Here is a 26,046-nt window from a genome sequence, read left to right as displayed (position 1 = left end):
GCGTAAAACCATACTCACTCACTCACTCACTTTAATAAAACCATCCTCCTTAATTGTAAGATAGGCATTCCTCAGAAGCTGACGGATGACAAAGCGAATACGTTACTCAAAACGATATATGGTGAAATACTAAAACATTGTGAAGCATTGTAAATTCAAGATTACGGAATCAGATACAAATATTATTGTAAATGCGAGATGTTTGACAATTGCTTTTCGTGATAACTTCGATGCATTAAGAACATTTTGTATTTTATTCCACAACTTGTTCTTGTGTTCCTGCAGCTACATGGCTGAAACAGAGTGGATGAAAATTTCAGTAGGAACTCACTTTAATTCAACACTGTCCTCGCAGTTCCCAATTTCTGTAACAAAAGGAAATTATTATGGACGTGGACATTCCCAAAACGTTAATATCACTAGTATCTTGCTTCACGTTCATTCAAAAGGATATGCCTAACATTTTCCGCAGGCATGGCAGCATACATATTAATAATAAAGCTCATTATATTAGCAGCTTTATACTCTCAGTATTGTCACTCATATGCCTTATTGGAAAGAAAAAAAGCTATGAATGCATTCAAACTCCACTACATAAAACAATAAACCAGGCTTATTCTCTGCTAACATTGCATAAGAACATTCGTCATGGCCACGTTTCTCCTCCAAATGAGAATTTCATTTGGTCACGCTTGGATAACTGCGCATGACCGACGAGCTCGGAGAACGTACCTACTAATGCATATTCATAATATCAAGGTCAAAGTTCACCAGATCGCTGTTTGGTATCAGTTGCGGATCTACCCTGCGCGAGGCAACAGGTAGGTGCTGTATTTAGAATTTTGTAACATTTCACAATACCAGGCTTCATTAGCTGGTCAAAACATGAGCATTCAAGTCAAACACGCATGCTGTCACATTGCGTCGAAGGTAAAACACCATTTTAATAGGCCAAGCGTGGGACAAGAAACAGAAACAAGGGTTAACCATGCGAAACAGACACCAGAAAGGTTGCAATTTTCATTTAATCAATAAATTGTTTATAACATCTCGTTTGTGTAATAAAACATTATAGAAGACATAAGTAATATTTAGATGGGATAAATGTACACAACCAGTCGAGCGAGTTATGAGAGACGGTGTAGTGTAGCTTCAAACACAGATATACAAAAATGTCACATAAAACTATAAAAAACATGCTAAAATGGTCTAATTTAAAAACAAATCCTACACAGTTACCTGAATAAAATTTCCCTACGTTTAAATACATAGAATAGCAGGTCCTCGCAGAATAAAATATAAGATCTGGGGTTTCAAAAATTAAATAGTTAATAGATAATAAATAGTTATACTGCACATTATCTGGTAAAAGATAAAAATATGCTCTGGTTATATTATCCCAAGTTGCGCGTAAGTTACCAACGAACTGCTATTCAGTAGCTTCGTTTTCCTTCTCGCGAGTTAAAGCATGTACGACAAACCTGTCCACCATGGAGTCAGCCATACGTAGCCTGTATACATGTCAAACTTGTTTTCTGACCAGTTGTGTTTCAGTGTCTACGTTTACCTTCCGCGTCGCTTACCGCAGTGAGAATCCAAACGTACTGTGACAAACAAAGGTCGTTCGTGAGCACAATACATTGATATTATCTGTTTCTTAACAGTTTTTCCTGTATAGTGGTACACAATTTCCTTAATGTCACTTATGTCATACACTGACGACTGGTAATTTGGGCGGAGCTGGTTTACATGTACAATAGGTGGTATGGTTTGCGAAACATGACTACGATTTCCATTCTTGTCGGTAACTACAGAGCGAATGTATGTAGGACAAATTCGCAATATATTGTTCCCAAACCAGTCAGGCTAGGTTGTCTCACAACCATACGTTCTGTATATGCCTGTCTGCATCCAGGTTTTTCTCACTGTAGGCCTATAAACTCGACATGTTAAAGCTGCTTAAGCCAGATTGCACTTTCAGTGTAATGAATGCAAAAACTGAATATGTCATTTATCCATTGGGATATTCCCTGGTTCCATTCGCGTCCACACTTCTCTGCTTAAAGCAACTTTAATTAATTTGATTGGAGGGCTATTGTGAGCGTTGTGCAATTCGAATCGGCCGCAAAGTGATGTTATCGTGGCGAATTGGTTTAGGCTATCTATCATAATAGAATGAAGATAAATTACGCGAGGATGGTTAAAGGAGAACGGATAGATGACACGTTTTGTCTGATAGCAAGTTAAAGGCTGATCCATTACCATACGGGGTTTCACAAAGAGATGTCAGTCTTAAGACGCCATAACAGGAATATTTTAACATAGCCTGACATGACTATGCCCGGTTTACAAAAGCGATGTTAACACTCCGACTGTTGCATGTTAAACAACCGCAGCTAGGATCTTTTATGCCTTAATTCTACCTTTCAAGTAAATACGTAGAAACCGGCGACCCGTTGCTTAATATCAAAGATTAATATTGCCACTTTTCCATGATCAGAAGGAGAAACCATGCATGACGAACGACCCAGATATTTGGAAGGGAAAGGTTTGATGAACACATCTGATAATATCAAGCAATGTTTATGTGAACATGAAATAAGTTTTACAACCGCCCCTACATACACGTGTCAATTGTTATTGAGATATACGTATGATGCATTTCTCTTTGATTGTTTGTTGTTTACCGCCGCACTCAGCATTATTCCAGCAACATGACGGCGGTTTGTAAATACTCGATTCTGGACCAGACAATCCAGTGACTGACATCATGAGAATCGATCTACCCAATTTTGGATACGATGATACATCAACCAAGTCAGCGAGCCTGACCATCGGATTCCGTTAGTCGCCTCTTACGCCAAGCACAGTTGCTTTTTACGGCAAGAATGGGTTGGTGAAGGATCTATTCTACCCCGGAATCTTCACGGGTCGGTGCATTTCTTGTTTTCTAGTTAATGGTTTCAAACACAAAACCGTGGTTGGTTGCCGTAGTAACATGATGGCGAAAAGGGAGCGACCATTGGATGTCTGTGGCGTTTATGGATGGTTTCGTTGGGATTGTTTGTAGTTGGTTTTTCAAGAAACTGAAATATATTGATCGCTGATCTGGATGGATGTTTTGTGACAAACAACTAAAATATTCTTCTCTTCTTATCATAAAAATAGCGTGTTTGAAGCAGTAACAAAAAGTATCATCTGATTCAAATCAGATGTGAGCCAGAACCAAGACTTGATTGTAATGAGATTGCCCAGCTCCCATAGTCCCCAAAGGCGTATCAAATGGTGGGTCCCCTACTACGCAACAGGTAGTCATTATAAAGTAGACACATCTACTTTGACATCCGTCAACTTCTAAGTAATGCCGATCGAACAATTCAGGTAGTCATTACGTGTGAATGTACAGGATGTATATGTCTGCCCATCAATCACGAATTAATTAGGATATGCCCGGGGGTATGGAAGTATATGTCTGTCGGCGATGCTAATGTACGTTTGTAGGTCAGATGAGTTTTGTGTTCGCACTTAATTACACAGTTATGTATTATCTGTGATTATGCGCACTTGTGATACATCATCGATTATTGTAGTCATTTCCCTCTCCCTTTCTGTTCATATACGACAGTCCTTGATTGGCTTCTGAATGTTAACACGTGTTATTACAAGATACAGAGAGGCCGCGGGGTCAACTTACACGGATACTCGCCCCTGTTAGCATCTAGCCTGACGGATGAAGATGGTGGCACCTGTATCTGACTGATGATGGTAGCATCTGTAACTGACTGATGGCGTTGTTGCCACCCGTCCCTGACTAATGACGGTGTTGTCACCTGTCCCTGACTAATGACGGTGTTGTCACCTGTCCCCGACTAATGACGGTGTTCCCTACTGTCCCTGACTAATGAAGGTGTTGTCACCTGTCCCTGACTAATGACGGTGTTCCCTACTGTCCCTGACTAATGACGGTGTTCCCTACTGTCCCTGACTAATGACGGTGTTGTCACCTGTCCCTGACTAATGGCGGTGTTCCCTACTGTCCCTGACTAATGACGGTGTTGTCACCTGTCCCTGACTAATGACGGTGTTGTCACCTGTCCCTGACTAATGACGGTGTTCCCTACTGTCCCTGACTAATGACGGTGTTGTCACCTGTCCCTGACTAATGACGGTGTTGTCACCTGTCCCTGACTAATGACGGTGTTGTCACCTGTCCCTGACTAATGACGGTGTTGTCACCTGTCCCTGACTGATGACGGTGTTGTCACCTGTCCCTGACTAATGACGGTGTTCCCTACTGTCCCTGACTAATGACGGTGTTCCCTACTGTCCCTGACTAATGACGGTGTTGTCACCTGTCCCTGGCTAATGACGGTGTTGTCACCTGTCCCTGACTAATGACGGTGTTGTCACCTGTCCCTGACTGATGACGGTGTTGTCACCTGTACCTGACTGATGACGGTGTTGTCACCTGTCCCTGACTGATGACCATGTCAGCACCTGTACCTGACTGATGACGGTGTTGTCACCTGTCCCTGACTGATGACGGTGTTGTGACCTGTACCAGACTGATGACGGTGTTGTCACCTGTCCCTGACTGATGACGATGTTGTCACCTGTACCTGACTGATGACGGTGTTGTCACCTGTACCTGACTGATGACGGTATTGTCACTTGTCCCTGGCTGATGACGGTGTTGACACCTGTCCCTGACTGATGACGGTGTTGTCACCTGTACAAGACTGATGGCGTTGTTAGCACCTGTACCAGACTGATGACGGTGTTGTCACCTGTACCTGACTGATGACGGTATTGTCACTTGTCCCTGACTGATGACGGTGTTGACACCTGTCCCTGACTGATGACGGTGTTGTCACCTGTACAAGACTGATGGCGTTGTTAGCACCTGTACCAGACTGATGACGGTGTTGTCACTTGTACCTGACTGATGACGGCGTTGTCACTTGTACCCGACTGATGACGGTGCCAGCACCTTTACCTGATTGATGACGGTGTTGTCACCTGTCCCTGACTGATGACGGTGCTAGTACTTGTTACTGAGTGGTGGCGGTGCAAGCACCTGTACCTGATTGATGACGGTGATGTCACCTGTACCTGACTTATGACGGTGCTAGCATCTGTCCCTGGCTGATGATGGTGTTAGCACCTGTACCTGACTGATGACGGTGTTGTCACCTGTCCCTGACTGATGACGGTGTTGTGACCTGTACCAGACTGATGACGGTGTTGTCACCTGTCCCTGACTGATGACGATGTTGTCACCTGTACCTGACTGATGACGGTGTTGTCACCTGTACCTGACTGATGACGGTATTGTCACTTGTCCCTGGCTGATGACGGTGTTGACACCTGTCCCTGACTGATGACGGTGTTGTCACCTGTACAAGACTGATGGCGTTGTTAGCACCTGTACCAGACTGATGACGGTGTTGTCACCTGTACCTGACTGATGACGGTATTGTCACTTGTCCCTGACTGATGACGGTGTTGACACCTGTCCCTGACTGATGACGGTGTTGTCACCTGTACAAGACTGATGGCGTTGTTAGCACCTGTACCAGACTGATGACGGTGTTGTCACCTGTTCCTGACTGGTGACGGTGTTGTCACCTGTACCTGACTGATGACGGTGTTGTCACCTGTCCCTGACTGATGACGGTATTGTCACCTATACCTGACTGATGACGGTGTTGTCACCTGTACCTGACTGATGACGGTGTTGACACCTGTCCCTGACTGATGACCATGTCAGCACCTGTACCTGACTGATGACGGTGTTGTCACCTGTACCTGACTGATGACGGTATTGTCACTTGTCCCTGGCTGATGACGTAGTTGACACCTGTCCCTGACTGATGACGGTGTTGTCACCTGTACAAGACTGATGGCGTTGTTAGCACCTGTACCAGACTGATGACGGTGTTGTCACCTGTACGTGACTGATGACGGTATTGTCACTTGTCCCTGACTGATGACGGTGTTGACACCTGTCCCTGACTGATGACGGTGTTGTCACCTGTACAAGACTGATGGCGTTGTTAGCACCTGTACCAGACTGATGACGGTGTTGTCACCTGTACCTGACTGATGACGGCGTTGTCACTTGTACCCGACTGATGACGGTGCCAGCACCTTTACCTGATTGATGACGGTGTTGTCACCTGTCCCTGACTGATGACGGTGCTAGTACTTGTTACTGAGTGGTGGCGGTGCAAGCTACTGTACCTGATTGATGACGGTGATGTCACCTGTACCTGACTTATGACGGTGCTAGCATCTGTCCCTGGCTGATGATGGTGTTAGCACCTGTACCTGACTGGTGACCTTGTCAGCACCTGTACCAGCTTAGCAACTGATAATTGTCTGCAGCTGTTAAACATTTCTTGAACTAGGACATGTGTTAAAGAGGGGTTTTACCATTTGTATGTGCAAATAAACCAATTGCCATATTTAAAAGAATATAACCTTGTGACAGTGCTGTTTAAACCGGAAGAACTCATATTGGAGATGGAAGCCAGACTGTGCAGATGAATACACCAGCAACATGACTACGTAAAATCTCAATCTATCCTTGTCTTACTTTAAATCCTATAAATCGGATCGTTCTCCTATCATAGTATTACTGATTTCACAGCAGATAACCACAAAAGCGCAACGTATAAATGTCACCCTCTAGACGCCAGGTCGGCGTAAGGTCAGGCAAGTGAGGAATGTTGAATAGTGCACGGTGATTTTAGGATGAAACGCAATGCCCGTAATGTCAGACCCACGAGAATGCATTACATCTCGCCCTTGGGCATGATCAGACTTGTTTACTTGGAAAACAGCAGTCGTCACCACTCGACACTTTCCGTAACATGCAACAAGACATCCGGCTTGTCCAGAATTAAGTAGCTCTGAATGAATCATTAATTAAATTTCGTTACAAACAAGTTGTCAGACTGGAACAAGATGCATCGTGTGGGATGTCTTGGCAATTAATTATATTTGGGAATTATATCATCTCATCCGTTTATTGTTTAATTCCAGTTTTATTATGTCACTGACTACTGGCTACTGATCGTTTCGTTATAAAATTATGTCTGTAAACTCTACAGCGCACTTCTACGTCTCCGATTGGATAAAAGTCATAAACGAGTTTTAAAATCTTCAAACAAATGGTTTTCTTTATGATGTTGTAGCGGCCATAAAATTTCCCGTGATTTGATACGAACCACGGACCTTCTGACCCAAGGTCGGACGCCTTGTCCATATGACCAAAGAGGTTAACCCCGTCAGCAAGCTGACAAGGTAAGGATGTCATCTGTGGGATGACTCCACGCCCTGCCATATACTCCCTCGTCAACAGAAGGCACGTCCCGGGCCGCATAGTAGGGTACTGAGGCATATTTAGCTCAAATTTAATATGAACGTGCCCAGCCCCACGTTGGGCGCCAATGTAGCGGCCATAAAATGTCCGAGTCCCTTGAATGGATTCGAACGACGGACCTTCTAATCCGGGGTCGGACGCCTTGTCCACATGACCAAAGGGGGTAAGGTAAGGATGTCATCTGTGGGATGACTCCACACCCTGCTGCAATGTATTCAAAGTTATTAATATTAGTGACACCGTGTCGTCTCGAAGGAATTATCTCTTGGGAGCAATGAAAACAACATTAGCATCCCTGTTCCGGAACAGTGATCACATAAAGAAAAAACAATAACACATGGTGCCGGTGTGTGACTGCTTGTAATAGTCAAAACTACTGCCAGTTTTATAGTGCTAGCCCACAAGAGATGCCATGCCGCACTTTAACATGAATACTCCACTCAGACGATCTACATGAAATTAGACATATTAAGGATATTTCATGTGTCTCGTGAAATATCATGTTTTTCTCATCTTGTGACGGGGTAAAGGAGATATTTTCACGAGTGGCGTACGAGTGACACATGTATTATCCTATTTATTATATACATTTTTTATGTAGTTGTCTTGCGGAAAATTAGATTATTTCATTCCAAATGTAAAACCTTGAAACGTAAATTCTCCATACCTCACACACTGGGACAGTTCACCACCCCTTGTCTTTGCTACTTAAAAAGTAGTTTCGTGTTTACAAAATCTTAAAAATATATATATACAAAAGTATCAAGAAATGTTAAGGATCACGAAAATTCATTACCATTCATTTAGATATCATTATATACAAACTCATCAATAACAAAAAGTATTCTTGAAAACTACGAGACAGCTGTTGGAAGCGAAAGAATACACGCTGGCCAAGTAAAGAAAATGGCGCTTTGCGAAACCAACAGTGTCGATTGATGAGTTAAATGACAAATTTACAGTTTGTAACGAAACATTTTCGAGGGAATAACATACGACAAGAAGCGATATTAACTCCATAAAAGACCATCTGTCATTATCTTGCTTCGTCAATATGAAACTAACGTAAAAAGGACGTCAACGGGATGTGTACGGGCCGAACACTTACGATAAAGGGAGACAATTTCAGGCGAGGTATTGTATATCAAGTGTTATGTTCACTGCAATGAAAATATACTTTTTCTCAACTTCAGAAAACTCAGTGTTTCACATTGGAGTATATAATAAAACAATTTCAGTATCTGTAACTGTTTTAACCTAACCGCGCTATTTCAAAGACAAATCTAACTCGTTCTATGTATCTCCAGGTTCCACACTACCGTTACCATGGAGACGGATACGCCCCCAATACAGAGACGAAAAACCAGGAAGCAGATGCTGCGGAGTGTCCTTATGGATAACCTTCTGGTGATCCTCCTCGTCCTGGCTGTCGGCATCGGTATTGGCATGGGCTTCGCCTTGAGGTTAGTCTGGTCCCCCGACGACAAGCGCAAGATCTTCTACCTGGCGTTCCCAGGGCAACTCCTGCTGAACATGCTGAAGTGCCTCATCCTCCCCCTCGTCGTGTCCAGTCTCATCACCGGCCTGGCCGCGCTGGACAAAAGTGTGACCGGCAAGTTGGGCGGCGCTGCTGTCCTCTACTACCTCACAACGACGTTGTTGGCCGTCGTTCTCGGCATTATTCTTGTGCTGTCCATCCAGCCTGGATTCAAGGGAGGTAATACCATTGAGCGGACGGGGAAAGCAAAGTTATCGCAGCCAATTGAATCCCTGCTGGATCTGATACGGTTAGTGATAAATTAAAGAAATGTAGTACTTGAGAGACACAACTCTTTTTCTCTAATTACACTTATGGGACCCAACATATTTTATGGCTCAATTCATTAAGCAATATTAGACTTAGAGACTGCATCAGGAACAACTTTGATTATATTGTAGAAATGAAATATATACATACATTGTGTATTGACTTTCAACTACCGGATTTCCTCTATTAGACGTCCGGGCTTCTATTTATTTCGGACGTCCGGCGTCAATTAGAGGCCCGGCTTCTATTAATACCCCCATTAAGAGAAAGGGAGTCCTCATAATGTAATTTAGGTCCAAAAAAAGGGATCATTAATTGTATCAATTGATCGACCCGACGTCTATTAGAGGCCCGGCTTCTATTTTTTGCACTGAACAATTGACCCGGCTTCTATTAGAGGCCCGGCGTTTTAGAGGAAATACGGTATTTAACAGTTTTCCTTTTTTTTTTGTCTGCCTTTGCATGGAATGAGTTCATACTTTTCAGAAATGATATAGTGATTACTTGCTGTTTTATTATATAAACTCATGAAGCAGATTGGTAAATCATCTCATTTCCATAACTTACTTTGCTCTTGTTTAAAGACATTTGATGTGTTTGGCGCAAATACACCTTTAACGGTCGAAGTCGCCCCAAACCCAAATACAATACCATACTAGGGAAAGCCAAGATATCGCAGCCGGTCGCAACTGGGCCGGATCTGATATATTTAGCGCTCCATAGGGACCGAGTTTTTTAGGTCACTGTTTAAGGCTATTGAAAGGAGAATCCTCCCGACATAAACTCATAACACATCTTTGTTAGGATGTCCAACGAATAATTTATAGTTTATTGTAAAAGTCAATAAAATCTTAGAATTATCTCCAGTCAAATACAGCCAAAGAATTAGTAACGAACCAAGTTACCGGGTCTTTCCACCTGGTCCATCTAGTGGACACCTCTCACTACAAGCATACAAGCATATGGATTACTGAAAACCTGATTCTAACCTGGAATCCCGTCGGTAGGTGGAACTCGTTAAGTCAGTAAGTAAAAGCTAATGGCCTCTGCTTTAATGTCGAGCTTTTTTGGAATTACCGTGGAATGTCAGAACAATGAAACACTCTCTGTCTCCGTCCAAACATTCTTGACCATCAGTCCAAGACGTGATGATCAGATAGGGCTGTTTTACCTCATCATCCACCCGTTCAAGGTGGACATAGACCACTACCATAGAAGAGTTCAGTCATGCGACGAGAAGTTGTTCGCTGAGATTGGAAAGCCGCCTAACCAGTTTTACAACAGGGCATATTTCAACTTCGTCAATTATTTATCTGGAATAGATCTTGTTTTGTTTATTACATTGGGTATTTCTGATCAAATACATCCCGCGCGGGCTTGGGCTTGGGCTTGGGCTTGGGCTTGGGCTTGGGCTTTACAAAATTCCATGACTGCCACAGTTACACAGACGATGGTTGCGTAATAGTTAGAGTCTTAACTTAGCCATGTCATCGTGAAACCTATAAGTCCATTTACACAGTAATTAAATGAACAAAGATACAAAGACGATTAGTGTTCCATGCGGATGGAGGCAAGAAGATGCGGAGGAAATGTTGAAAGTCCCAAATCCGACAAAGGATTCTTTTTCTAAACTTTTAGCTCAGGTATCGTTAGATAATTGCTCTTTCAAGCATATTGCATTAATGGTACAGTTAAAATACATATACATGCATGTAATTATGCATGTATGAATAATATTTGAAGATATTTGTCGACTGACGTGTTTGTCGAGTAAATTGTCTCAACTATCAGCTCAGGTTAATTCCATCAAGCGTTACGTAGCTGCTCTTTCAATCCTGATACTGTAAATAAATAGTTCAATGTTACGCCATGCAAGTATGCAGACATAGTTGAAGAAGTTTGCTGATGAATGATACTGGTGACCAACGCTAGGTTACTTATGAGCGGTTCGAGCAGTAATACTTGGATTAAGTGATTTGGGTTTTACTCCGCTTTGAACAGTATTTCATTTATATCACAGTGTGATAGCTTAATTTACTTTGAGGATTTATAAACCAAAGCGTTGTTGTTGTTGCATGAAGGGGTGAGGTGAAATGGGGTTTAACGTCGCGTCCAAGACTTTTGCACTTATATCGCGAAGGGTGTGCACTTTTGTATGTGTGTGGGGTTGCTTGTACCAGTCCGGACTACTGCCGATTTTATAGTGCTAGCCCACTGAGAAAACATTCCGCAGTTTAACACTCAGGTATAGTATTCTGACTCAGAGACGACCAGTACTTGTTTTAGCCCCTTAGAGCCGAGCTTCAGGCAGGGTAACAACAAGTAGCATCTTCCAACGCTCTCCGGGCGGACACTCTAGTACTAGACCACAGAGCAGTCGTTGCATGAATAAACAGCTCTCTGTGAGATGCTGAACAAGAAGTAAAGAAGATGTGAAGGTCATCACGTGCTTCGTGTGTCGCTTTTAGTTAGGAAGATTTACAATATACTGGGACTTAACCACATACCGTAACTTACCAGTATTAATACAAATTCCGAACAGTTGAAAATATTTGGTCATTAATGTCAGCACAGTCATCTTTTCGTGTCCACTGACCTACTTTCCTTTCCTGAAGATGTGTATTCGGAACCCAGTCAACTATAAAATGAATTCGCGGCAACAAAAGCTCTTCTGCCTGAACCTAATCCAGAATAGCCCCCGATTTGCTCTAAAGGGTGTATTTACATAACGCGTAAAAAACAGTATATGAAAAGATCTGTTCGGCAGGACGAATATGCGAACATACAAAGTCACTCCCGTGATGTACAGCTACTTCTAAATGCGACGGGTGGCAATGAATATCTGAGCCTAGCTAAGGGTGGATGGAACACCATTGACAGTTTGCATGTATCAAATGCAATCAGACTTCTCATGCTTACAGGTTGCTATGAACCAAATACACAACCTGGCAGCATAGACGTCATCAATGTGACTATACCTAGTGTCACCTTTTATTATACATATCTATAAGGAAATCATTCGAGCGTGGCCAATACCAGTTCACCAGGTCCATGTGAGTTTATGATATCGCGCAAAGCCCGTATGTGACTAGGTATTTTCTGTTGAGGAAAACGGACAAAAGTGGCAACCGCACTCTCTTTAGGGGGTGATGCTCCTTCCTTTGTCAGTGTTAAAACTGAGAGAGAGAGAGAGAGAGAGAGAGAGACACAGAGAGAGAGAGAGAGAGAGAGAGAGAGAGAGAGAGAGAGAGAGAGAGAGAGAGAATCAGAAACACTCCAGGTTAACAATCTACGTCGTTTTGAGCTATTTGTAAACATGGTTGAGTGTTGGGTTCATCAATGTTAACCAGGGACTAAACAATAGTCAACGCAGCAGAAACATCTAACGTCTCCACTGAATAAAGCAACGTCTTTTACATGAGCAGACAATGTGGTGGCTACGGTTTTCTGGAATTCCAATGAAATTCCACCATGGTGGATTACCTCCCGAAAGGACAGACTATTAATGGCAAATATTAAGCTAATCTGCTGAGGCAACTGCGTGAGGCTATCAAGGCTTAACGTTACTAAACGCGTGGTGTTCCACATATCTGTTGTAGCCATGGCTGCATTCCATGACTGAGGCTTTGAACTCAATGAACATCCTCCGTATTCACCAGATATGCAACCGTCAGATTTCTTCGTGTCTAAGAATGAAGAAAAAACTGTCTGGCAAGCATTATCCAAATGATGAGGGAGGATTCTACACCAGTGGACCCAGGCCCAGCATCGTTGACAGAAGTGTGTGGACCTTGAAGTGGATTTTGTTGAACGATAATTAGCAATCAACTTCATCAACACAGTCCCTAACATAGTTAGGATCAGAACTTTTCATCCATGTATACACAAAGTTCCATGAAGGCAGGCAGAGTATACAAACACGTGAATGCACTGCCAATCCAACATAGTACAAGTATGTGTATATTCATCTTCCCGGGGCAAGGGAGTTAACTGACTATAAAAGTCCAGTTTACACCCTTGCCGAACTAGGCTGGAATTCCTGGGCTCGACCGTAGCGCCACCAGTGGTTATTACGAGTTATGTTCCTTCTAAGCCTCTCCTATGGACCAATCAGATTCCACCTCTCGTATCACTTGCATTTGTTTCAAACAAAATGGTCGCGCCTAGTCAAAACGATCTGATTGATAATCAAGATCTATATAGTGATAAAACGGGTCTTACATAGCGAAGTGCATCAGTAAGTTGGGTTTAACGCCGCTTTGAATTGTATTCCAGTTGTATCACGGCGTGTCGGCTTAATGTGGGAGGAAAGCCCGAAGTAATGAAGGTCTTAGACATTTACCACTTGAATCCAACGAGCACGGGTATAGTTCTGACAAACCTAGCAACATAATCAGGGCGAATCGGGATTCGAACCCACAATCATAGGTTTCTGGCATGACCAATGGACGTAACTCTGCACAGCGAATTGCGCCGCCATCGACGACTGGGCAATCCATGGCCCCTATGGATCCAGGGTATATCATAACAGAAATGAGAAATGGATAATCGAGGATGTCGTGCCTTTAAGTTTCACCAAACTCATTAACATCTAGGACTTTGAATTTCCTTCTGTATCACCCTGACACGCCGTGATATCACTGAAATATTGTCCTAGCGAGTCAAACACAACTCACTCACGACCATAGACACATGATTAAAACATCACCAGGAGGATCACGTAAGAGTCTATGTGGATAGTGAACTGTTTGACCTGTACAACTAGCGCCACGACACAGGTACTGTTTAAACATATCTTTGAAGTACCTTTACTAACCGTTGTGCTAACTCCCTCCTACTTTCTGTGTGTGAGCTCAAAATGTTAATGAGAATCGTGGCTGCTGGAATGTTTGCTTAATATCCACATTCTCTGGGCTCTATACATATACTACACGGAAACTAATCGTTCAGGTGTTAGTGTCACATTTCATAGTTCAACCATCATATTTTCCAATAACAACAATTCATGACATGCCCATAAGGCAGTCATTCGAGCGTGGCTAATTCTAGTTCACCAAGACAAAAGCCCAAGTGAGTTTATGATATAACGCAAAGCCCGCCGTAGTCAAATCTCATTAAAATCAGATCTTAGTTCTCGCTAGCGGCTCGTTGTTTAGCGATAGCGAGTACTAAGGTCTGATTTTAATGAATTTGGTCGTTGTCTTTCCGCTAACTGTCCCCCATTGCTAAACTTAAAACTCTGGGAGGATATATCGAACCATAGGAGAACTCAGTTATATACATGGCATTAAAGTAATTTGTTTAATGAAAATAAATATAATTTGTGAAAGGGAATCTAAACAAATGCCAGCAACACATTGGGACCAGGATATCTTTATACATTTAAACTGTATATATACACCTTGGAACCTGCCGACACAATGTGTTGAAACTTCATATTGATGTTATTCTCCCCTACAATTGCTCTTTGAGGATTCAGCAATATGACATGAAACAGATCACATTACACGTCCAATTAATATGAAACACTTCGTAAATTTCATTACAATAACTAACTTTCAGTTCATTCTGAATTTCTTCTTATTTACTGATGAGAGTTTCCCGATAATTGTTTTCTTATTGTGAAAAAAGGAGATAGCGGTGCGCTGGCGTGAGTCAAAGTCGCACCAGTGAGACTTCACCTTGCAAAGCCGATATGTTAGGTACTGAAGCTGAAGATACGCACCTGCTAAACTGACATGTTTATTTTTTCAGCATGCGCAACAACAGAATGCCTTCCGCACGACAAATAAAGGCAGACTGCAGTACTCATTTTGGATTTGATTAGGTCATAAATGATATTCTAGAAACAAATGTTTCATCCAACCCTGTACTTATAATTATATAGAGGTGGCCACGACAATGCATCAAATGTCAGTGTTTATATAGGTTAATAGTTTCTTTCATTTTTCAGGAACTGTTTCCCTAACAACATAGTCACAGCATGTTTCGAAAGGGTAAGGCACACTTTTGGGCTCCAATTAAATATCTTGATTTTAAATTATCATTTATCTTCATATATTTTCGATTTTGAAATTCTAGTGGGTTACAATTGATTTTGTTGTTCGTAATTTCTTTGGAGCTGTGAACAAATTACGACAGTATTTGAAACAACACTTTGATGATCGTAACTCCCATACTCTAACATAGACTTACGATAGTTGTAGCGATGTGGTCGCCTTCTGCAAGTGGATATAAAGGATTCTGTGTATATCGTCATGCATTTCCATGGTCGGTTGTTTGGCATAGTTTAGTGTATATCTGTCAATGCCTCACAAACGGATAGACACTTAAAAATGATATATTTTAACAAATGATCGGTAGGTGACCAAGTCAGTTGACCAGTAAGTTATCAAACACCGAATTAGATTTCTCTATCACTGTAGGGAGGTGTACTGCAGTAGGATTGGTTAAAACGATCCCACGTTTGAGTCCCCATGAGTACAATTACCCCATTACTGGTGTCCCCCCGAAGTAATAGAGCTGGATTATTCCTAAAAGCGGCGTTAAACTCAACACACTCGTCCTTTGTCACTGAGCAAGAGATTTACGTTACATGCCCAATGTGGGTACAAGAGTTATCTCCCTTGAATTGTAATCCTTTCGTGATGAACGCTTCCTCGAAGCTCAGACCCATTGGTTGAATTAAATTCCAGGAATATATTATATTAGGAGTACAATAATAACAATACAGATGATGTACTATTATTATTTGTCTTATTCTTTTTTCAAGAATGCAAAACATATATATATCGAATCACTGTCGCCAGTGTCGGAAGCGTTGCATATTTCCGTCAGCTTCGAATCTTTCCTAAACAAACCTAATTTGCGTTTTCATTCAAGATATCCATACTAGTATATGATCAATAAACTAACAAAACGCGTCCTCATCAATCACATTTTATCAGGTGTATTGAGATATATGGGCGGTCAGTGTGTCCGATATAAAGCCATACGTGCGGCCCGGCCCTGGTTTGAACAGCAATCCTAGACCAAGTTTAAGTGAGTAAATTAGTATGGTTTTAGGCCACTTTTAGCAATGTTCCGGCAATATCACGGCGGGGGAGGCCAGACATTGTTTCCCCTTGACGAGCGAATACTTCAGTCAATAGGCTACCCTGCCGCCTCAGAACAATTTTAAACACAACGTACCGCCTCCGTGGTCTATAAGAGTGTCCGCCCAGTGGGCGGAGAGTGTAAGGCCGCATCATACCAAAAGACGTTAAAAGATGTTACTTGTTGTCCAAACAAAAGCTGGTCATGGACAGTTACAACTTTCGCGAAACCTGAAAGGACCCTAATAAGGAAGAACATATGAATTGGAACCACGAACAGCGGATAGGACCGAAGCTGATGAACGGGGTTTTCCCGTGATTGATATTATGAGCAACGCCCCGCGGCGTTGGGGTACTATGAAACGCAAACAACCAAATCACAGATCCTTACCACGCGATCCATTGAGTTGTCACGCATTGACGAGGACCACTTCTGACCTGGCATAACAATTCGCTATGCAGAGTTACGTCCCTTATGCACGCCCAAAACCTGTGATTGTGGGTGTGAATCCGTGTTCGCCCCAATTATGTTACTAAGTTAGTCAGCATCATATCCGTGCTCGTGGGTTTCACCAAAGTGGTAAACGCCTAAGACCTGAATCACTTCGGACTTTCCTCCAACATTAAGTTGACACGCCGTGATATAACTGGAATACTGTTCAAGCGGCGTTAAACCCAACTCACACACTCTACCCAGAATCTACTCGGTGACCCCCCACAACGACGCCACCCGTAGCCTCTCAAGCCCACTGTCTCAAAATGCACGATTTCTTGAAACCCTATAGGTTTCTTCTGGTTGAATTGGTATGAATAAAACAACATATTTACCATTTGTAGGGCGAAACCGTCATCAGCTTGGTGGAGAAGAAACTCCCAGCCATTACCACGGTTGCCCCAGGCAACATGACCACAATGGGCACGATGACCACCACCGTTACATCAACAATGGCACCTGATCGTAAGTTCAAACTTTGTTAAGAAGTATAGCTGATTTGTTGATATCCAATTCATAATCGGCGTTGTTTCACGTGAACATGTTTTTTCGCAATAGACACCCATCACTATTAATTGAAACACCAGTAACCTATTGCAGTCACAAAAAGTTAGCACCTAACTTGCATCAATGGTGTATGTATGTACTTCACCTGTACTTTAAAATATTGCTACGAAAATAATGCAGTCGGGAATTTACATGTTTATACAATCTCAGAATGAGTGAGACTTTGCAACCACTTCATTGAACACTCCTTACGTGGAGGAAGGGGAGGTTGCGGTGGGTTGGTTGGTTGGTTTGTTGTTTTATGCCGCACTCAGCAATATTCCAGCTATATGACGGCGGTCTGTAAATAATCGAGTATGGACGAGACAATCCAGTGATTGATATCATGAGCATCGATCCACGCAATTGGGATCGATGACAAGCATAGTCGCCTTTTACGGCAAGCATGGGTTGCTGAAGACCTATTCTACCCCGGATCTTCACGGGTCAAAATACTTTGTATTGATTCATTTTATCGGGAACTTTCATTCATCCAGAAGAAGAGACGTACAAATAAATATACTCTTAAAATAAGTAGGTGATCATGAAATATAATTTGTTATGGTCGGTCGTCTGGAGAAAGATTAGTTTGAGAAATGGCTGCCAGAGATAGAAAGATTTCGGAGACAAAACCTAACGCCCCAACAAAACTGAAACACTGCACGTGGACCATTCCTCCGTGCACTTGGGTAGGGGGTCATTGTTGACTGACACCTCAGTGAAAGATCGTGAAGCCGAACATTGTCATTTTTATTATCCACACTAACACGTAAGCTCTCTACTTTACTTTAATGCAGTACCAGTCATCAGATTGGGAATGCGCTGTCTACAATGATATGATCGCCTTTGGACTTTTGGTATGCTTCAAACTGGAAGAGCTCAGCGAGAGGTATAGCCAATATGTTCAATGTGTCTCGGTCTGTTATTTGCAGGCTTTGGAACAAGTTTCTTCAGACACAAAATGTTAATGATCGGCCCGGCACAGGGCTCCCAAGGTAAACAACAAGTCCACATCCGAAACCAGGCTTTAAGAAATCGAGCCCAAACAGCCAATCAAAACGTTTGCGCCAGGCCACCTGAGTTCAGGTTACTGACCAGACGATTACAAATCCTTTGCATGCAGCTTATCAGAATGTTCGGCGACCACGTGGTGTACCAACGTTAACAAATCGACCCATTCTATTCAGATGCAAACGGAGTTTAGAGCATGGAAACTGGCCGATAGTTTCATGCAGTCTTCAGGTGTTTGTTTGTAGCATTGTTTGTTTGTAGCAATATGACGGCGGTCTGTAAATAATCGAGTCTATCCAGTGATTGTCATCATGAACATCGATCTACGCATTTGGGATACGATGACATGCATCAACCAAGTCAGCGAACCAGACCATCCGATCCTGTTAGTCGCCGCTTAAGCCTGCGACAAGCAGTCGCCTCTTACGGCAAGCATGGGTTGCTGAAGACCTTTTCTAACCCGGGTCTTCATATTCACTCTGGACTTTCTGGATTCGCGTGGACGTTACTAGGGGCGTCCTAACGAACGTCATGCGAATGTCAACGTAATAGCCTATAAGACAACATACCAGATATATCATTATGACATTCCAGAACGCCACTTCATAATGTCACTGGAATGTTCACTGCACAGGGCGCCAATAATTGTGACGTTTGGGCGTCATGCTGGTCCACGTTTTGTCTTTCAAGAATGCTCGTTCCAACAATGCATTTTTCGTACCTGAAGCATCAGCACATCTACAGGCCAATGGTGAGCCATGGGTCCTGACATTTCCCCGATAGAGAACGCCTCGGGCATGATCGGGAGGCGTCCGCTACGTCAGCCGTACTGGGCCAAGTCATCACCAACGTGTATTGTTCTTAGAACACACCTTGTCGTCTTTCGTGGTTGTTTACACCCTTACATTACACCGCAAACATGATCTTTTCCATCTATTGTCCACACCTATTTGTATCGATGTAATTATTTTGCTGAATTCTAATATCCCCTACTTTTTTGGAGAGTATATTTTTCGTGAAAACAGTATGTTTCCAAGCTTATGATGTCCCTGTAAAGCTGCCTTTGACCTTTACCACTTTGGAGAAACTCGCGCTGACGAAACTAGAAACATAACTAGTGCGACGCTCTAGTTTACTGGTTCCGCCAAAGGGACGCAACTCTTCAAAGCAAATTGCAGCTGCAGTCTTCAGATGAAGTGATCACATTTTGAGAAAATATTATTCAAAACGTTTATTTCATGTAACGCTGCAGAAATTCTGTAAAGGAATGACATTTTTAACAATTGTATAAGTTAAGAATGAACTTTTCTATCAGATACTTAATTTCATTGTATTTCATTATTGCAGAATCAACACTTTGAGGTCAAACAATCCTCTTTTCTTCAAATTTACACACAAATACATATACCATTACCCAATTAATTTTGAGTTTGTGGCTTGCTAGAAAATACAACAGTATAAAAATGTGTGAAATTATCCAACGTGACCTTTAAAGAGTGAGTTGGGTTAAGTCTGCTTTGAACAGTATTCCGGTTACAGTATATCATGGCCCGTCAGCTTGATGTGGGAGGAAAGCCTGTAATGCAGGTCTGCACAGCAAACTGTGGTGCCTTTGATGACTGGGTCACCCGTGCCCTAATTGATCGAATACTGCTTGGAATAATGCACAAGAGTGTTATATCTTGCATTTTTGAAGTACTACATCATTATATTGTGAGCTTATTCCACATGTTGCATCACACAAACAGATGAACACTACATGTGACCTGAAACAGTATTTAACAAAGGATTATCTTAATAAAATGTCTATAGTTTGGTTTAGAATACGAAATACAGTGGCTTTAAGGAGGTAAAAATACCCAGGGAATTGTAGAAATAACCAGTGAAAATGATTTTGTGTAAATAAAATTGTATAGATATTAAAGGCTCAAAACATTATCTGAAGCACTGGATGTTTTAGGCGAATATTTGCCAACTGGGGATTTCCAGAGGGTACATCATTGTTAGCGACAAACCCTCAAACTCCTAAGTTATTTCTACATTATGTTATGTGATGCTTATTGGATGCTTCAGAAAGATGGGTCCCAGAATAATTAATGTCTGGAAAAATGAAAATGGTCCCCCCTTTCCGAGAATTATGGCCCCGAGCGCTGTATATCTAATACAATTCCAATAACATTTTCAGACAATGGGCAAATTAACACAAAACTGTTCTAATCCCAGATTCACATCATTCTATTTCTCAGTTTGTCGGCAGTCCCTTGTGGGTTTCACTGAAAAGATAATCATCTAAGACCTGGGTCACTTTGGGCATTCCTCACACTTCAAGCTGCCATGCCCTGATACAACTGAAATGATGTTAAATTACTGACTCACATAAGTATTCAAATCAATCTGAAGCATGGGTACTTCATATTGTCAAAATATATATTTAAAAGCAACAATTGCATACTTTTGAACAATTATGGTAAATTTAACTATTTCAGCCATTTTCATCGAGACCCCCAGTATCCAGATGGGCGGTGGCACCAACGTCCTGGGAGTGGTGGTGTTTTCCATTGCCCTGGGCTGCGTCATCAACTACCTAGGGCCCATGGGAGTACCCCTGAAGAACTTCTTCGAGTCCCTCAATGCCGCCACCATGATCCTGGTCAAGCTGGTCATCTGGTTAGTGTATCTTCCTAGCCCTTGGTGTTGCAATGCAAATAGAATTTTCATTGCCAGATGAACACACTCAAGAGGTGATCATATCATTAAGACCAAATTATTAATAATTACATTACATAAAATAAAACAGAAATAGTTTGAATTTATTTTTATTTGCCCAATCACCCAATGTTTTAGAGATGAGAAAAATAATAAGATTTAACAACCAAACTCATATAAAATAGAAGTAACTATTTATATATTTATAACTATACAAAACTGATATTTTCATGGAACATGAGTGATTTGCATTAAAGTCAAAATGAATACCAAACGTAATACAAAGGAAATATATCTAAGACTTTTGTACAACAAACAGAAACTCCATTAATCCAAATGAAATTGTCCAGATTTGCCAATGTTCGGATTAACGAAATCATGGTTACAGTGTCATATTGTCTGCCTTCTCATGAAAGGTGTGATGTCCTGGTTAACAGGATCAGGTCTGATGAAACCTCACTGTACATATAATGGGAAAAGTGTATCGTTATAGATATATTGCAAAGCAGTGTTCCCTTCCACTTTATGAATAATCATTACTGATACAAAACTTGTTAATTTGCATCTGCAAATTTCCTCCACAGGTACTCTCCATTCGGTATCATGTTCCTGATTGCAACAAAGTTCATCGAGATGGAGGACCCGACGCGTGTGTTTGAGCAGCTGCTGTACTACTTCCTGACCGTCCTGGCTGGTCTTGCCATACACGGCCTCATCTTCCTCCCCCTCATCTACTTTATCGCCACCAGGAAGAACCCCTACCTCTTCATCTTCCGCCAGATGAAGGCCATCATCACAGCATGGGGAACAGCATCAAGGTGAATGTCATCTTTAGGAGAATGCATCCATATTTATCTGGTGTATCGTATGTCCATTCCACGTAGGGCTCTCGTGCATACTTGAGTATTTGAGCATGTGTCAGGCTTAGACAAACTTAGGGCCTACATCTGGGACTTGAGTACACGTACAGGTGAGATAACTCATATGTTTACTTTGGTGTCGCAGACATTATAAAACGGTACAGTATCATATGAAACCTAAAAAAGACAATATGTCGAATGTGTGTCAGTTTTAATCTCATTCACTGATTTCATCTTTCAACTTTCATAACAATTTCTAAAGGTTTTGTCTACTCATTTGTAAAAAAGCTACCTCAGCAGGTACCAGTGATAATGTTTCTCACCACCCTCTCCTTCCACTCCCAGCTCCGCCACTCTTCCCATCACAATGGAGTGTCTTGTGAATAGAAACAACATCCACCGCAACATTGTTCGCTTCGTCGCCCCCGTCGGCGCCACCATCAACATGGATGGCACTGCTCTGTACGAAGCTGTGGCGGCCATATTCATTGCTCAGTACAATGGCCGGATTCTCACAATAGCTGAAGTGATCATCATCAGGTATACGTGGAACTCAAACAGGCTCATTCTTATTTATTAAATATACATGTAGCATAATCTGCCAATGATATTCTAATTTAATTCATGAAAGAGAATTCAGAATCAACAGACCACAAAGTGAGACAAACACAACTGCCAATGTCATGAAGACGGAGGTCAACAAGGGCAGGTAACTCTTAATGGTAAACCCCTTTCAATGGCAAGCAAGTTAGTCAAAGAGCCTTAGTTTGCATTGTCAGACGGAAAGAAATTGTTTTCCTTTTATATTAGAAATTTCGGAATAATTTTAATCAAAAATAATTTCATTTTTAAAACGAAGGTAAATTCAGATATGCAAGAGAATGTGTTTTTTTACAGTTTAACAGCAACAGCGGCTGCCATTGGTGCTGCTGGTGTACCCCAGGCAGGTCTGGTTACTATGGTGATCGTGCTGACAGCTGTCAATCTGCCCACCAATGATGTCACACTCATTCTTGCTATTGATTGGTTCCTGTAAGTTGTACAATTGAAATCAATCAAAGAAACATGTCACAAAAGTAACTCTAAATTCTTATTAATATTGTAGCAAAAGTCATTCCACCAAAATGTCTTTTCATCGATGAATCTTGATATTTTAAAAACATTTTTATAAAGGGGACATGGGTATGGCCTGTTGATTTGAATCCCACATTCCTCTAAAAGATGATCACTGGCCATACAATCTTGGTTATCTGTAGACATTCTAGAATGTTCATTTGTTAATGTAGCAAATATGGAAACAATTTTTTTCAAAACAAGTCTTGAATGGAAGTCCCTAGTTTGAAACTAGTGCTGCAAAGCTCTAGAAAGCTGCTTTCCAATTTGCAAGTGTCAACTTCTTGTTAGTATTCATTGGTTGGTCAAAGTTCACAAAACATCATTCTGATATGACCTTTAATGGTATATCCTCAGATCTATGTGTAGCAGTAGCAAGTGATATAATGTCAGCTATATATATTTATAAATGTTTGATAATCGTATTCTGAAATCAGGGTTCCACCAAAGTGTAAAATTTTGACAAATGTATCACTTTAGGTTTTTCTCCCACAGCCAACTAAATAAAATACTGTTCAAAGCAGTGTTAATCCAATCTCTCTCCCTACCTCAGACAATTACAAACAAATGACAGAAACTGTACTTGGGTGTACATTACATGATTTCTAATACTATTTCACAGGGACAGATTCAGAACAGCCATCAACGTGCTGGGAGATTCCTTTGGGGCAGGCATATTAGGACATATCTTCAGGCACACATTTGCCAACATCCCCGATGTGGATGGGAATTTGCAAGGATATACGGACATGGAGAGTGACTCAAGTGACAAGCCCGCCAATGGGGATGTCAAGGGCTCAGACATAACCAAAATATACCCTAATATTGAAAAGCAGGGACTTGATAACGCTGCCTTTCAAATGAACACACGTATGTAAAGAAATAACATTTGATGAAATAGGACATTGAGAAGACGTTTTGGAAAAAGGTTTTTGATTCTGTACCACCACGTTAAAATAAAATAAACTTTTATGGAAAGAATTTGAGATAAAAGGTTTTTATTTTTTTATTCTGTCTCACCTATCAATTCTAAGGATTATGTTTATGTCCAATTGAAACATCAAATTTGACATCACTGTATTACTTATAAACCACAGAGCTGACAATGCAGTGTTTTATTATTTTCCATTTGGAACTATACATTTATGTTTGTTTTTGAGATATGGAATTCAGATATGCTGTTATGAATGTTAAGCAGAGTCAAGCTCATGAATATCATAATTATTTTCCTTTTGAAACAGGCGATATATGTTTGTTTTTAAGTTACTGAAGAGGGCGCTGATCACTAATATACCCTCACTACTTCAAGATGAGCAACCATCTCTGAAAGGATGAGCAACCAATTTTTTCCACAATCAATTTTTGCAGGACATCTAAAATATCCAGTGATCAGTTGTTTTTTGTAAAAGATTACACAAAATGATTTCTTTCCAGTATTAGATGGAACAATTTCATTAAAAGAACAACAAAACCAGAATAAGAATCTGAATGGTAGGTCCCTAATGCTATAGCTGTTGTGATAGTTCCAATGGTTTTAGCCCTAATATCCATAGACCACTTAAGGCTTGAACAATCAGATCACACAACTAACCCACTAACATTCGGACACATCATTTCCCAGCTGGGTAATGACAGGGAGGGAACACTGAAGACAGGGGAGTCTAGTTCCAGTGCTAGTTTGTGCAGGTAGCATAGAGCTTTTCACCAATATGCAGCAGCAAAGAAATGTGTTAAAAATACCACATCCAGTTTTTGGTGCTTAATTATGAATGTAAATAAACATGGAGTCAAATAAACACGGAGTCATGTCGACACCTGGAAAGGCCTTTTTGGCTATACAAATAATAATTTTTCTATCTGCTAATGTTAATTATGGTGAGAACACTTTTACTTCACAAATAAACTTTGTGTAGTCCACTATTTGTTTTCATTTGATATCGAGGACCAACGCTATGTTTACCTAGACAGGAGCTATGTAAAGGGTAGGGTAGGATATGTTGTACATGTACCAGACTGAATCGACAAAGGTCACATCATAAAACTGCTTTCAGGGGATAGTTTGGGAGAAAATATGAACCACTTCAGGAATGGTCTTCATTAGAGTCATAAATACACATACAAACATGGAGGAGGTTTGTAAAAAACAACTCTGGCATATATTTTAGGAAGTGTAATCCCTTTCACAGTATACACAAATCATAAAACCCTAATTCAGTAGATGCAATTTGCAAATGAAGCGTAACATCAAACTTTTATAACTATTCTTAACTAATTCCCGTGTTTAGGGAATACTGATCGGAATCTGTAAAAGGAGGAACAAAATATTCAGTTATTGATGGCTGATTTGGTGTAAGGGAGATAACTCTTCTGACACTACATAGAGGACATGTTGCTGACATGAATGGTGGAAGCTGGTAGCTTTAATCTTTACTAAAACATACTAAACCAAGGGTCTAGCAATAATGTGACATACAGCATAATTCAGTTGTATAAAGTTTATATTTTTAGATAATACTGCCATATTGAATGCAAACAATACACAAGAGTGTGTCATAAAAACCACAATATTGAACAATGATGTAATGTGTAGTATTTGTTTGAAGGTGTTGTGCAAAGTACTGGTTCTCATGGAATCTATATACACTGTTTTTAGTGTAAAAGTGTTTGGATGTCAGAATTCCCATCCCAAGAGCTGAAACGAAAGTATGTCACTTTGGATGGGACCTTCTTGACATGAATATTATGTTTCGACTTCTGTATCATATGTAGAACCTATACCGCTGTTTCACAGCTAAAATTGTGAATAAATGTATGTTTTATACACTTTTCTAATAAAATTTCTAGTTTCATGATCGTCTGGTTTTCATTACCAAGCAAATGTTGATGACATATGTGTTAGTTTATGTTCAAGTGTTGAAGCGGCACGGGTGTCCCAGTCATCTCTGGCATTGCAATTCCCTTGGGCATGCCAGAAACCTATGATTGTGGGTTTGAATCAAGGTTCACCCCCATTTTGTTTCTAGGTTTGT

General features: G+C 41.2%; 1 protein-coding gene across 2 annotated transcripts; it reads left to right on the top strand.

Annotated features, from left to right (window-relative positions):
* Positions 1-648: 648 nt before the first annotated feature.
* Positions 649-25,014, top strand: LOC139478580 (excitatory amino acid transporter 1-like). Of its 2 annotated transcripts, none has more exons than XM_071261119.1 (9): positions 649-821; positions 8,695-9,174; positions 15,148-15,190; positions 17,126-17,246; positions 20,825-21,005; positions 21,629-21,862; positions 22,250-22,444; positions 22,802-22,936; positions 23,640-25,014. In XM_071261119.1, exons 1-9 carry the CDS (start codon positions 649-651, stop codon positions 23,893-23,895), a joined length of 1,818 nt encoding a protein of 605 aa, XP_071117220.1. In that variant the 3' UTR covers positions 23,896-25,014. The 2 variants fall into 2 exon arrangements, with proteins under 2 accessions (XP_071117220.1, XP_071117221.1); XM_071261120.1 differs by lacking the exon at positions 649-821 and adding an exon at positions 1,555-1,626.
* The last annotated feature ends 1,032 nt before the right edge of the window (positions 25,015-26,046 follow it).

The sequence above is a fragment of the Haliotis cracherodii genome, unplaced genomic scaffold (assembly GCF_022045235.1).
Source record: "Haliotis cracherodii isolate W230 unplaced genomic scaffold, xgHalCrac1.p SCAF_4, whole genome shotgun sequence".
Taxonomy (NCBI): Eukaryota; Metazoa; Mollusca; class Gastropoda; order Lepetellida; family Haliotidae; genus Haliotis; species Haliotis cracherodii.
Note: the sequence above shows the minus strand (reverse complement) of the source record. Positions and strands in the feature narration are given on the sequence as shown.

Coding starts and splice junctions, on each gene's coding strand:
- LOC139478580 (XM_071261119.1), top strand. CDS start 649: ATGGCCACGTTTCTCCTCCAAATGAGAATTTCATTTGGTCACGCTTGG. Junction 822..8,694: donor TACCCTGCGCGAGGCAACAG/GTAGGTGCTGTA, acceptor ATGTATCTCCAG/GTTCCACACTACCGTTACCA. Junction 21,006..21,628: donor CTGGTCAAGCTGGTCATCTG/GTTAGTGTATCT, acceptor TTTCCTCCACAG/GTACTCTCCATTCGGTATCA.